The sequence below is a fragment of the Ammospiza caudacuta genome, chromosome 28, assembly GCF_027887145.1.
Source record: "Ammospiza caudacuta isolate bAmmCau1 chromosome 28, bAmmCau1.pri, whole genome shotgun sequence".
NCBI classification, from domain to species: Eukaryota; Metazoa; Chordata; class Aves; order Passeriformes; family Passerellidae; genus Ammospiza; species Ammospiza caudacuta.
In genome coordinates, this window is record NC_080620.1 from 4,956,528 (window position 1) to 4,969,284 (window position 12,757).

At 54.3% G+C, this 12,757-nt stretch overlaps 1 protein-coding gene across 1 annotated transcript in view; it reads left to right on the forward strand.

Annotated features, from left to right (window-relative positions):
* The window catches only part of PTPRS (protein tyrosine phosphatase receptor type S), a 128,648-nt gene that overhangs the window by 21,794 nt on the left and 94,097 nt on the right, over window positions 1-12,757 (forward strand). The window contains exon 2 of the mRNA XM_058821107.1: window positions 10,825-10,992. Coding sequence (XP_058677090.1) covers window positions 10,905-10,992 — 88 coding nt within the window. The 5' untranslated portion in view covers window positions 10,825-10,904. The remainder of the gene's footprint in view (window positions 1-10,824; window positions 10,993-12,757) is intronic.

Consider the following 12,757-nt stretch of genomic DNA (forward strand, 5'->3'; position numbering starts at 1 on the left):
AGGTCCTGGGCTTGCTTCATTAAAAGCTTTAATTGGTGTCCTTGTTGCTGGAATCACTGACCCCTTCCAGGCAAGAGCAGCCTGGCCACGAGGTATCACCTGCAGGGCCTGGCCTTAATTCAGGCCAGTAAACAGCCCTGAAGTTGAGGGGTTTAAGATGCTTCTCATTAATATTCCTTCTGCAAGAGTTGTTTGGGGTTCTCCCCACCCCCTGCTTTCTTCCCTGCCCTGTGCTGGCTCCATCCATGAACCTGCAGCAGCTTTGCCCTCACACGGGCGAGGTGCTCACAGCTGGCTGATGAGCAGGATGCAGCAGGAATTCACTCAGGATAAATGAGCCGTTTAGAGAGGTTGTAAAACCACAGAAAGCAACGGCAGAAGGGAGGTTGGAAGGTCAATTAGTCCCTCTGGCTGGCCCAAGTGTGTTTGGGAGTCGTTGGGAGGCAGATGCATGCCTGGCCTTCCTAAAAACTGCAGTGGTGGTGTTCCCATCCCTGGGCTGTGCCCATCCTTGGGCTGTGCCCATCCCTGGTGCTCCCAACACCCTCTGGATCATCCCCACCATGCCCAGCTTCTGGTGAAAAGGTTGGCGGTTTTTAATGGAAAAATGGAGGTTTTTAATCTTTTCTAGTTTTAGGAAATTTAACCACAGCAAATTCTTGCTCTCCAGCAAGGTGGGAACCCCTGAGTGCTGCCAACAGCCTGAGCTGGGGTGGTTCCACCTTCTGGTGGAGCTATGGCAGGGGATGGGAACAGGAGGATCTTTAAGGTCCCTTCCAAGCCAGACCAGTCTGGGATTCTGAGGGGAGGCTGTGGCTCAGCTCCCAAAAGCAGAGAGGGTTTGGGACAGGCTGTTATAAATCCCAAAAGTGCTGGAGAGGGGCTCAGCTCCCCAGCAGAAAGTTGGAAGTTTTGCCTTTCAGGGGACAGCAGATTTCTCCCTTTGCTAATTGATGGGGACAAAAAAAAGTTGAATTTCCTGGCGGCTCCAGATGGTGCAGTGACAATGAAGCCATTTTGTGCAATATGGTGGCTTCTGCCTGTCCAAGGAGAGATTTGCTGTTGGAGCAGCTCCTGCTTGGCTCAGTGCCCCAAAGGTGGACGAGTCACTCCAAGGCCTGGCTGAGGATCAGGGCCTTGGGAAGCTCCTGCAGCCCTGATGAGCAAGAGGAGAGGGATCTGCTGTTGGGAGGCAGTGCCCTGCTGGAGATGGAGCACACACATCCCCGTGGCCTGGGGATGCTCCTCGCCCGGCCAGGAAATATTATTGCATGTTTAATTCACGGCCCTGCAAAACCATCACTCAGCCAGCCTCGTCCTGCTGATCCTGCTGCTGATTGACTGCCACCAAGACCCCGAGATGATCTCAGCAGCTTGTCAGGAGGAGCCCTTCTGCTGCTCTAGAGTGAAATCCAAACCGACGTGCCGAGCAGGTGGAGGCTTCCTGAGTGCTGGGTAATGGGGATGTTCTCCCAGGGTGCTGCCACAAGCTCCTCTCCTACAGCAGCGATGGTACCAGCCTCCAAATGCTTATGAATGTTTTAAGGCAGCTCAGATGCGTGGCTGGGCTGTGCAGGGGCTGCTGGATGCCAGGCAGTGTGAGCAGCCACCTCTGGGCTGGGCTCTGCAGCTGCAGGGAAGGGGAGGAACACACATTCAGACCAGCTGGGTGAGATCAGGCTGTCAGGCAGGAGCTGCAGTGCTCTGGGGATGGTGTCACTCCCGGTTTCTGCCTGGTTAGCAACCTCTTAATTTTGCATTTTGTACGGGAGGTGGAATGGCAGCAGAGCCCTGCCTGGCTTGGGAGCACCCCTGGCTCGTGGCATCTGAGGGTTGCTGCACGTTGCTGTGGTTTGTGGGGCTTCACTCAGTGCATGAGGGGGATTTCTGGAGGCAGCTGGAGCTCTCTGCAAGGATGTGACAAGAGCCAGAGGCTTCCCCAGACAGAGAGCCTGGGATTAAATCAAGGAAAGCAAGCACAGAGCGTGGATGTGGCCTCCTGACCCCGCTGCTGACCTTGAGCAGTGCAGCCTGAGACTCTGTCCAGTCTCCTCTGGTGTCCACAGGTCTGCAGGGCTCCACCAGCCCAAGCAGTGACCCAGCATCCTCCCAGCTTAGCTCTTAAACTCAGATGAGATCACAGCAGCAAGTGATGGATGGGTTTTTTTCTTTCTCCCCTCCTTTCTTAATCTCCCCTGGCTGGTGGGTCTGAGACACAGGATTCCTGCCAGAGCAAGGGAAGGGATTTGCTCATCTTCTGTCTTGCAAGCTCAGAACCAAATCCTCTTTGTGGAATTTAACCCCCTGTGCTGGCTGGCAGGGCTGGAGCTCCTGGCACGTGGGTGCTGAAGGAGAAGGCGTGGTGAGCTCCAGAGGGGAGGCCCAGGAACATCTCAGTGCCCAGGGGTGCTCTCTGAGTGGGGCTTGGTGGCAGCACCGTTGGACAAAAGGCATTGCTGGGCCTGTGGATGTGGAGCCACCCTGCCCTGAGCCCTCCTGAGCAACGCCCAGGGAGGAGAACACTTCCTAATCACCTTGATTAGCTTTCCTCGCTGGTCACTAATCAGCAGGGTGGTGATGAAGGCAGCTCTGTGCCAGGACAAAGAAAGACAAGGCTCTTCATCCTGCTTGCTGCAGCTCAGCAGCCCCTCCAGGCCTGCAGGGGGATTTGCTGGGGGGGTTTGTGGCTGCTCCTCTGTCCCCTCCTCACTGGAGCACAGCCCTGCCTGTTCCATGGGGTGTGAGCAGAGCAAACAGCTCATCAGCTGTGCTGCTGCCACGAGGATTTTCATTCACCACCAAACAGCAATTAGGAGAAACTTTGCCTGTTTGCTTCCCTACTTTTATTCCCTGTTTGTTTTTCAGTGATGAGCACAGGGCACTGCAGCAACCCCATGGCATCCCCCAGCCTGGTGCCCAGGGATGTGCAGACAAGGCTGGCCATAAGGTCTGCAGGCCTTAAAAAGGAAATTTAGTTATTTATTTATTTTGTGTTTCCCAAGGCTCTTGGCTTGGGGTGTTGCTGGGCTGGAATTCATGGTGGTGGTTTAGCAGTGCTCAGTGTCACAGGGTGGGGTTGGTGGCCCTGGGAGGGAGATACTGGTGGTTTAGCAGTGGTTGGTGGTTTAGCAGTGCTGTCTCTCACAAGGTGAATTTGGTGGCCCTGGGAGGGGAATTTTGGTGGTTTAGCAGTGCTGCCCTTCAAAAGATGGTGTTGGTGGCCCTGGAAGGGAGATATTGGTAGTTTAACCATGCTCAGTGTCACAGGGTGGTGTTGATGGCCCTGGGAGAGAGATGTTAGTGGTTTAGCAGTGCTCAGTGTCACAGGGTGGTATTGGTGGCCCTGGGAGGGGGATGCTGGTGGTTTAGCAGTGCTGTCTCTCACAAGGTGGTGTTGGTGGCCCTGGCAGGGGGATGCTGGTGGTTTTGCAGTGCTCAGTGTCACAAGGTGGTGTTGGTGGCCCTGGGAGGGAGATACTGGTGGTTTAGCAGTGCTGTCTCTCACAAGGTGAATTTGGTGGCCCTGGGAGGGGAATTTTGGTGGTTTAGCAGTGCTGCCCTTCAAAAGATGGTGTTGGTGGCCCTGGGAGCAAGATATTGGTAGTTTAACCATGCTCAGTGTCACAAGGCGTTGTTGATGGCCCTGGGAGGGGGATGCTGGTGGTTTAGCAGTGCTGCCCTTCAAAAGATGGTGTTGGTGGCCCTGGCAGGGGGATGCTGGTGGTTTAGCAGTGCTCAGTGTCACAAGGTGGTGTTGGTGGCCCTGGGAGAGAGATGTTAGTGGTTTAGCAGTGCTGTCTCTCATAAGGTGGATTTGGTGGCCCTGGCAGGGGGATGCTGGTGGTTTTGCAGTGCTCAGTGTCACAGGGTGGTGTTGATGGCCCTGGGATGGGAATGTTGGTGGTTTTAGCCATGCTCAGTGTCACAAGGCGTTGTTGATGGCCCTGGCAGGGGGATGCTGGTGGTTTAGCAGTGCTCAGTGTCACAGGGTGGTGTTGGCGGCCCTGGGATGGGAATGCTGGTGGTTTAGCCGTGCTCAGTGTCACAGGGTGGTGTTGGTGGCCCTGGCAGAGCTGCAGGACAGGGCTGGGATGCAGTTCCTTCCCAGCATTTTCAGTGCCAGCACAGACACACAGGGATGCAGCCTGTGCCCCGAGGAGCTCCCAGTCTGTCAGGCAGCTGAGCTGGGCCTGATGATGAATGACTTCCTAAATAAATAAATAAAGCTCAGAGGCAGGGAAAAGGAAACGTGAGGCATTACCCTGAGCCACAAGGCAATTCAGCTGACGGCTTGTGCTGCCCAGGGGCGCTGGGCAGAGATTGGGCTGGTTTGCTGGGAAATGCTGAAGGATGGGGAGAGTTTGTGTGGAAGGGCAGGAGAACGGGGGGCCTGGATCAGATCCTTCCCTTTGTGCATCCTGGAGGAGAGCCCAGCCCTGCAGAGAGCCACATCTGCTCTGCTCTGGTTCAGGAGGATGCTCTGGTGGTTCTGGGGTTGTTTCTGTCTGGATTTTGAGCAAGGGGATCCTTTGGGGTCCTCCCAGGGCAGGTTGCAGCCTGGACTGGGGAGCTGTGCCTCCTCCTGTTCCTCTTTCTCCTGCTCCTCCTCTTTCTCCTTCTTCTCCTTCGTCGTCTTCTTCGTCTTCTTCTTCCCCTTCTTCTCCTTCTTCTCCTTCTTCCCCTTCTTCCCCTTCTTCTCCTTCTTCCCCTTCTTCCCCTTCTTCTCCTCCTTCTCCTCCTTCTCCTCCTTCCCCTCCTTCCCCTCCTTCCCCTCCTTCCCCTCCTTCCCCTCCTTCCCCTCCTTCCCCTCCTTCCCCTCCTTCCCCTCCTTCCCCTTCTTCTCCTTCTTCTTCGTCTTCTTCGTCTTCTTCGTCTTCTTCTTCCCTCCTCCTCCTGTGCCCTGTCCGTGCTGGGCAGCACCTGCTGAACGCTCCTGACACATCCCTGCCTGTCACAGCTGTCGCTGCAGGGCGAAATTAATTCCTCCTGACCATCCCAGCCCAGCCCTGAGCTCTCCCTCTGCTTTGTCCTGCAGTGACCACGGTTTAACCCTTGCTGTGCCATCACACACGGGGCAGGGAGCAGCGAGTCTTGGAGCTCCCACACAGCTGTGCCCCAGAATGTCCCTTGTGCCCACTGGGGACAGTGCTGGGCACTTCACACTCATGGGAGGAGCAGAAATGCCATAGGGGGAAAAAAGGAGAGAAAGAGAGGCTCTGTGTGTGCGTGTACATGCAAACACGGCGAGCTGTCCCGGTTTGCAGTTTCCTCTGGTTTCCCACATTGTAAAAAGGGATAATGCTGTCATATTAAAGCACTTGGAGATCTGGGGATGAAAAGCAGCAAATAGGACCGAGACAGTCCTGATCAAAGCTCTTTTTTTTCCCTCCATCTGTGTTTGTTTCCCCGTGGAAGATAATGCTCTGCCTCTTTCTTGTAAATATTTTTTTAAGATCTAAGTGACTCCGTGATAGATAAACAGCCGTGCTTCACTCTGAAGGATCTCTGCTGCCTGCTCTGATTGTGTTTGCCAAACCCTGCCTGCCTTCAGGAGTGCCTTGGGGAGCTGCATTCAAGCCCAGAGGGGAAACTCTGTCCAGCAGCTTTGGGGTGCAGGGCAGTGACAGGGAAATGCTCCATCACCTCCTTTTTTTTGGGTAGGATCAGGCAGATTTGAGATCTGCACAGCTGGTGGAGATGGCAGCTAAAGCAGCCAGAGTGCGGCTGCCCCATCCCTGGCAGGGCTGCAGGCCAGGCTGGAAGGGTACCATGGGTACCCCAGGGATGCCCTGAGTGCCATCCCTGCCTTTGGGGGAGCAAGGGGATCCCTGAGTGCCATCCCTGCCTTTGGGGGGAACAAGGGGATCCCAGAGTGCCATTCCTGCCTTTGGGGGGAACGAGGGCATCTCTGGGTACCCTGATCCCTGAGTGCCATCCCTGCCTTTGGGGGAATGAGAGCATCTCTGGGGCCCTGGGTACCCTGATCCCTGAGTGCCATCCCTGCCTTTAGAATGAGAGCATCTCTGGGTACCCTGGGTACCCTGATCTCTGAGTGCCATCCCTGCCTTTGGGGGAACAAGGGCATCTCTGGAGCCCTGGGAACCCCAATCCCTGAGTGCCATCCCTGCCTTTGGGGGAACCAGGGCATCTCTGGGTACCCTGATCCCTGAGTGCCATCCCTGCCTTTAGAATGAGAGCATCTCTGGGTACCCTGGGTACCCCGATCCCTGAGTGCCATCCCTGATTTTGAGGGGAACAAGGGGATCTCTGGGGTCCTGTGCAGCCCAATCCATCCTGTGGGCTCTTCAGGGCTCCAGAGCCATCTCTGCACCTTGGCACCCCCTCACTGCCCAGGTGGGTGCCAGCTCCCTGTCCCATCCCTGGCTTTGCCAAGGCCAGAGGGGCAAGCTGGAGCTGTGGGGCAGCGAATCCAAATTTCATCTCTGCCCTCCCCAGGGGAGGTGCCAAACGAGCTGGTGGTTGTGCTAAAAGCTTTTCCTTCTCTCTTTCAAGAGGTTGCTGGGAGGAAATGGAGTGACCCGGTGCCCCCTGTTAATGTGCAGCACAAACGAAGCTGCTGCTGCTGCAAGGAGGAGCCCCCAGTGCAGCCCTCTGCCTGCAAGGTGTTTGCTTCCATTGATGTGTCTAATGGGAGCAATTCTCCCACAGCAGCTGCTGCAAATGAAGATATTTAATCATCTCCTAGACCCTGGTGGAACTTTTTGCACAGAATTTCTTTAAAATCGCCCTTCTCACACAATCAGGTGAAACACAAAAGAAGCCCAAGTGCTTTTTTTAAAAATTTCTTTAATTTTTTTAATTTTTTTTTTTTTTTGGTGATTTATTTCTCCAAGTTGTCATATTGAAATGAATACAGGGTTCCTCCCTGCTGGATTTTTTTTCAAACACACAGCAAATGTTTCAATTACCAGCTCCGTGGGGGCTAAGAACAGGTAACATATGGCAAAATATGAGAGGCTGTGGATGATGCCCCATCCCTGGGATTGTTCAGGGCCATCTCTGAGCAGCCTGCTCTAAAGGAAGGTGTCCCTGTCCCCAGTATGATTTTTAATGTCCCTTGCAGCATTCTGCGTTCCTGTGAACGCTTCTGCCCCATCCCAGTGTCTGCCACTGTGGCTTCCAGCAGCGTTTCCCTCCCTGATTTCTCCCAAATGCTTCCAGCAGCATTTCCCTCTCTAATTTCTCCCAAATGCTTCCAGCAGCGTTTCTCTCTTGGTCCCTGAGCACCAAGGCAGCCAAACCCCCTCCTGCAGTATCCCCTCCATTCCCAAAGTAGCTTAAGGGAGTTAGGTGTTCAGCACCCTCTGAAACGGGACTTGCTGGGGGGAAAATCTTCAAAAGCATCTTAGCAGCTTAGCTTAAGTCCCTTTGACTCCCAGGGGAACTTAAGCTCTTAAGAAATGTGGGTGCTCCAGAGCATTTCACCCACTGTGCCTCGCTCCCCTGGCTCCTGGCTGCCTCCCAGCAGCTGCTCCTTGCAAACACTCCTCACTTTTATTATTTTTAATAATGCCCTGTGCTTACAGGCTGCACACATGGCCTTGCTTAGAGCTGGAGATTAGGCAGCACACAGGAATGAATGTCTTACAGGAGCTCCTTTACTGTAAGAATTAATCTTATTCCTGAAATGTGACCGTATCTAGCGCAAATCTGACCCCACTGGGGGCCATGGCTTCACTTAATTGCATTCTTTAGCAAGGATTGAGGTCTATTAGGTGGTTTGCTTGTGTTGCAGGGGACCCCGTGCCAGGGAATTTAGTGAATTTTGCAGCTCTGTGGAGCAGCACAGGAAAAGTGCCATTATGTTGGCTTGGCTGGTGCCAGCAGCTTGGCTGGGTGCTCAGGGACAGGCAGGGGCGAGCAAAGCTGCTCCAGAGAGAGCAAGGTAAGCCCTGAGGAGGGGTGAGCAGGGATGGCAGAGCCCTTTGGGATTGGAGCTTTCATCGGAACAATTCCCACTGGGTTTCAGCCTCCTTGTGTGGCAGCAGGGGGATTTGCTCTGGGGCAGGAATTGTGTCTATTCCCACTTCCAGGGCAAGGTCTGCCCCAGCCTGTCCTCCCCGTCCGCAGGGGAGCCAGGTGGGTGCCCACCCTGCTGTCCTGGCAGTCCCTCATGCGGGCACGGGGCTGCTCTGAAGGATGAGCTGCTGGATTGAAGCTGACATGCCCTAATATCTCTGCCAGCGCTCTGTGTCTCCGGCAGGGGCTGGGGAAGCACGTTAGCGCTGGAGTGGAAGTGTCACCCTCTGGCATCTCCTCCCTTCGTCTTGGAGCTGTTCTGGATCCCCTTTTCCAGACCTTCTCCTTCAGAGCCCATTACAGGGCAGGAAAAGCCGTGCTGGGTGTGGGAGGGTGGCGCTGCCAGGCTCCTCTCTCTGGGGGAGGCAGAACATTGAACATTTCCCTGACATTCAGCTCCATCCTGGGGGGACTCTGGGGATGTGCTGCTTCTCTTGGCTGCTCTCAGCTGTGGAAGATCATTGGTGCCGTGTCTGGGGAGCACAGGAGGCTCAAGGAGGAGTTTGGTGGCATTTTTGGCTCTGGTGGGGGTGGAGATGCTGCTCTGATAAAGGAAAGCAGGAGTTTCTGAAATGGTGGCTGAGCCAGCGTGGTTTGTTGGGTTTTATTTTAATACATTTTTATTTTATTTATTTATTATATTTATTTTAATTTAATTTAATACCTAATAATAATACACATTGATTTTAATACCTAAAATAGTCGGGTGCATCCTTGCTCTGTGCAGTGCCAGCCTCGCTGGTGGGAATGTGACTGAAGGAGGGAGAGCCAGGGAGCTGCAGCCCAGCTCTCTGTGTGCTGTGCTGTGCTGGCACCGCTGCCACATCCCCACTTTAATTAACAGTTCCCATCACAGCCATTCACGCTGTTCCCACTCTCTGCTCGCCCCTGACAGCCACAAAAGAGACCCCAACGTGCTGTTCTGTGCCCTGGAACCCTGTGAACCCCGAGCTAGGGCTGGCTGGAGCCTCTCTGTGTTTCTCTGAGTGTGTCTAGAGCAAACATTTGAAGAGACTCCCAGTGATAGGATTGGGTTTTTTTTTCCCCTTTTTCTTGTTCCAGTATTTGTGCTCTGAAGCACGGTGGATCTGGGCTAGCACAGAGCACACAGCAGAGGCTTTGTAATCCTCAAAGTGCAAAGCTTCTCTCTGAAAAGTTGTTCTTTAGGGCTGAGTACGTATGGGGACGTCTTGTTTATCCTGGCTTTTCTTTTAATTCTGCACACTTCAGCCTTGGAGAGTTAATGGGACAGAAAAAGATGAAAATGCCCCTTCACACTGCCTGTCCCGACGCTCTCCCACCCTGATGTGTGTCAGAAAGCTTCAACAGCCTCACTATCCCCTTAGTCCTCTCAAAGCCTTTGATCATTGCACAATATCTCCTACCTGGCTCTCCTCCAAAAGGTGATAAACCCTGGGTTTGATTTCTAATTGGAGCAACGATAGCGGGAAGGAATCCGTCAGATCTGAGCGATGCTCGCCCGGCTCTGGCCATTATCCCTGATGGAAACCTCTGAGCTGCCAACGCCGTGAGGAGGCTGTGGCTGCAGCTCCGCTCTATTTTCAGCCCTTCTGGGGCAGATCCCACCTGTGGGACTGGGGGAAGCATTTCCCAGCGCTGACACACAGCACTGGGGTGGTGGGTGAGAGCACACAGCTGCCCTGATGCCGCTGCAGCTTTGCACTGGGATCAGGGTAAAGCTGTGGGCAGGGAGCTCCCTTTGGAGGCAGCAGTTGTCTCCATGGAAATGTGCTGGCAGGGTGAGGGCAGCAGGCTGGTGCTGAGCTGGAGCTGCCCCTGCTCCAGGGCAGAAAATCTCCCTCACCTCCCATGGAGGCTGTGTGGGTTTGATCCACCGGGATCAGCCGTGGCACACCCTGCTCCAGGTATCCTGTCTTCCACAGTTCCTCTGTGTGCTGCGAGTGGGGAAACTGAGGCACTGAGTGGGTAGGGGCTCTCAGACTGCTGCAGCCCCAGCCTTGCTGGAACATTTCCAGTGTGTGTTTGCTGTGCAAAAGGGGCTCTGGGACATCCCCATGACACCTGGCTCTGTGGTGGGGGAGCACAGCCTGTCTGGGCAGGAGCATCTCTCTTGAGGGGGATTTGTTGCCTTCCTTGCTGGGTTTTTCATGTGTGAGGTATTATATTGGAATTAAATCCATTTTAGGTTTGCTTCTTTGCCCTGTGCTTTTGTGGAAAAATCTCCCTTTCAGAGGGTCCTTGGGTCCTGTGCTGGTGAGGGAGGGAACCTGATGGGTTAAACTCCTGATGGGTTAAAGCTGGGCTGAACCTGATGGGTTAAACTCCTGATGGGTTAAAGCTGGGCTGAACCTGATGGGTTAAACTCCTGATGGGTTAAAGCTGGGCTGAACCTGATGGGTTAAACTCCTGATGGGTTAAAGCTGGGCTGAACCTGATGGGTTAAAAATGGGCTGGGCTCACCCCATGGGGCTGGTCCATGGAACTGGGCTTAACCCATGGGGCTGGGCTCAGCCCGTGGTGCTGGAGGCCCTGATGGAGCTGGGCTCTGCCCATGGAGCTGGGCTCTGCCCATGGAACTGGGCTCACATCATGGAGTTGGGCTCACCCCGTGGAGCTAGAGCCCCTGATGGAGCCAGGCTCACCCCATGGAGCTGGGTGGGTGCTCAGTGCCACCCCGGGGAAGGGAAGGTGCCCATGTCCCTGCAGGCCCGTGCGCTGCCATGGCCACTCAGGCCCTGCCCAGCCCCTGCCCACCCCCTGGCCATCCCCAGCCCCTCAGATCTGTCCCTTTGTGCCCCACAGGTGCTGACCAGGCTGGGGAGACGCCGCTGACCAGGCTGAGCCGGAGCCTGCCCGGCCGGGGCCCAGGGCCTGTGCAGAGGATGAGGATCCTTCCCAGCCCTGGAATGTCTTCGCTGCTGTCCCTCGTGAACGTCCTCTCCGTGCTGCTGATGGACTGCCTTGCTGAGAGTGAGTGACTCTGCTGTTCCCTGCTCCTTTCTTCACCATTCTCAATAGTTTTTCATTTCCCACCACCCTTAACTCTCCACCAGTGCCTTTCCATTTTTCCCAGCCCCACGGGCAGCTGGGTCCTCACAGCCTGCTTTGAGTTCCAGGTTGTTCCCAAGAGCTGGAGAGAAGGGGGGAAGCTGCCTGAGAGCCTTCCCCCACCTTTTCCAACCCCATCTCACCCATATTGTCCCCTCCTGCTCCTGCCTTTCACTGGTGACCATTGTCAGGTTCCTTTCTGGGGCTGGATTCCAAACAGCATTTCAAGAAAGAGCATTTGTGTTTCTCCTTCCCCTGAGTGAACCAGTTCCAGTCCAACACAGTTTTTATCTTTGCTGCCTTTCAATTCCTGCTTTAAAAAATGAAAAGGGGAAGGAAAAAAAGAAAAAAAAGAAGTGAAAATCTTCAGTGACTTGAGTGTAATGTTCCTTCGACATGAAGGCTGATCGCTTGGGATCAGTGGGGAATAGACTTTTCCAGGCTGATTGAATTATGAGGGTTTTTTTTCCTCCCCAGCAAAGCTGCTTGAAGCTGGTGAGAGGGCTGCTCTGGTCAGTGCAGCCCTTGACAGCTTTTCACGTAATCACTTGGTTATCAGGGTTTATTAGGATGACGGGGATTGAATGGATCCGCGACCTTTTGTTGCTGGGAGATGTTTTTGGAAGGGTCCTTTCCATCCTCTCTGCAGCAAGCAAGTGGGGATGTGCCTGCCCTTGCCTCTCTCTGAGTTTTGCTGGGTTCATGCTTAATCCCTCTTTGCAGAGAGGAGCACTCACGTGCAGGAAGATAATGTTGTGTTTTATTCTTTTTTCATTTCGTAAGCCTGGCGAGTGAGCTGGGCTCTGGGAGGTTCATGGTGGGGTGATCAGTCTGCACCTCAAATTGTGTCCAAAAAGAGACCCACAGCTTCAGCTGAGCTGAGTGGAGTGGCAGCAGCACTGCAGAGTGTGGCAGGGAATTGCCTTTTGCCCCAGGATTTATCCAGGGATTTATCCTACGTTGGTGATGGAGCTGATGCTATGCAGGGTCTTTATGAGCACCCAGAGTCAGTGGGGGCTGCTCTGTGGGCCCAGGGTGGCTTTGTGGGCTGTGAAACTGGGAATCTCCATTCCTGGCTCTTGGTGCAGTGCAGTCAGGAGTGGGGAATCAGTGGAAATCACTGTGAATCAGTGGAAATCTGGAGTCAGGACTCCAGGGTCTTGTTCTTGCCACTGGTTTCCTGTAACAGCACCTGGCAAAATCAGTTTGCAAAGCAAAGTCCATCTCTGCAGGAGTGGATGGAGAGCTCAGGTGTGCTGCAGCTCTGCAGCCTCTCTGTGTAAGGAGAGCCCCAATTGATACCTGTGAAAATTGGGGTCCATTTGAATTTTGAGTGCACAGGGGTCCTGTGTGCTCAGTGCTGACAGGGACGTGGCAGCATCAAGGCTTCTCCAAACCGTGGCTGAGTGACCTCAGTTCTCTCGTGCTTTTCATTTTCCTGGGAAGGAACAAACACCTTGTGTGTCCCTCCTCTTTGGGGTGAGGTTTGCTCAGGGATTCCAGCAGAGCTGGGAGATCCCTCGTGCTGCCTGGCTGCTCCAGAGCCCTTTTGGGGGAATTGTGCCCTCAGGAAGGGTTGGTGCTGGCCACACACAGAATGCACCCGTGGTGTGGCCTGAGCCCTGCTAAATCTGGCACTGCTCTGCTTGCAGCCAAGTTTCCCTCTCCCGTATTTCTGCAGTGTCCT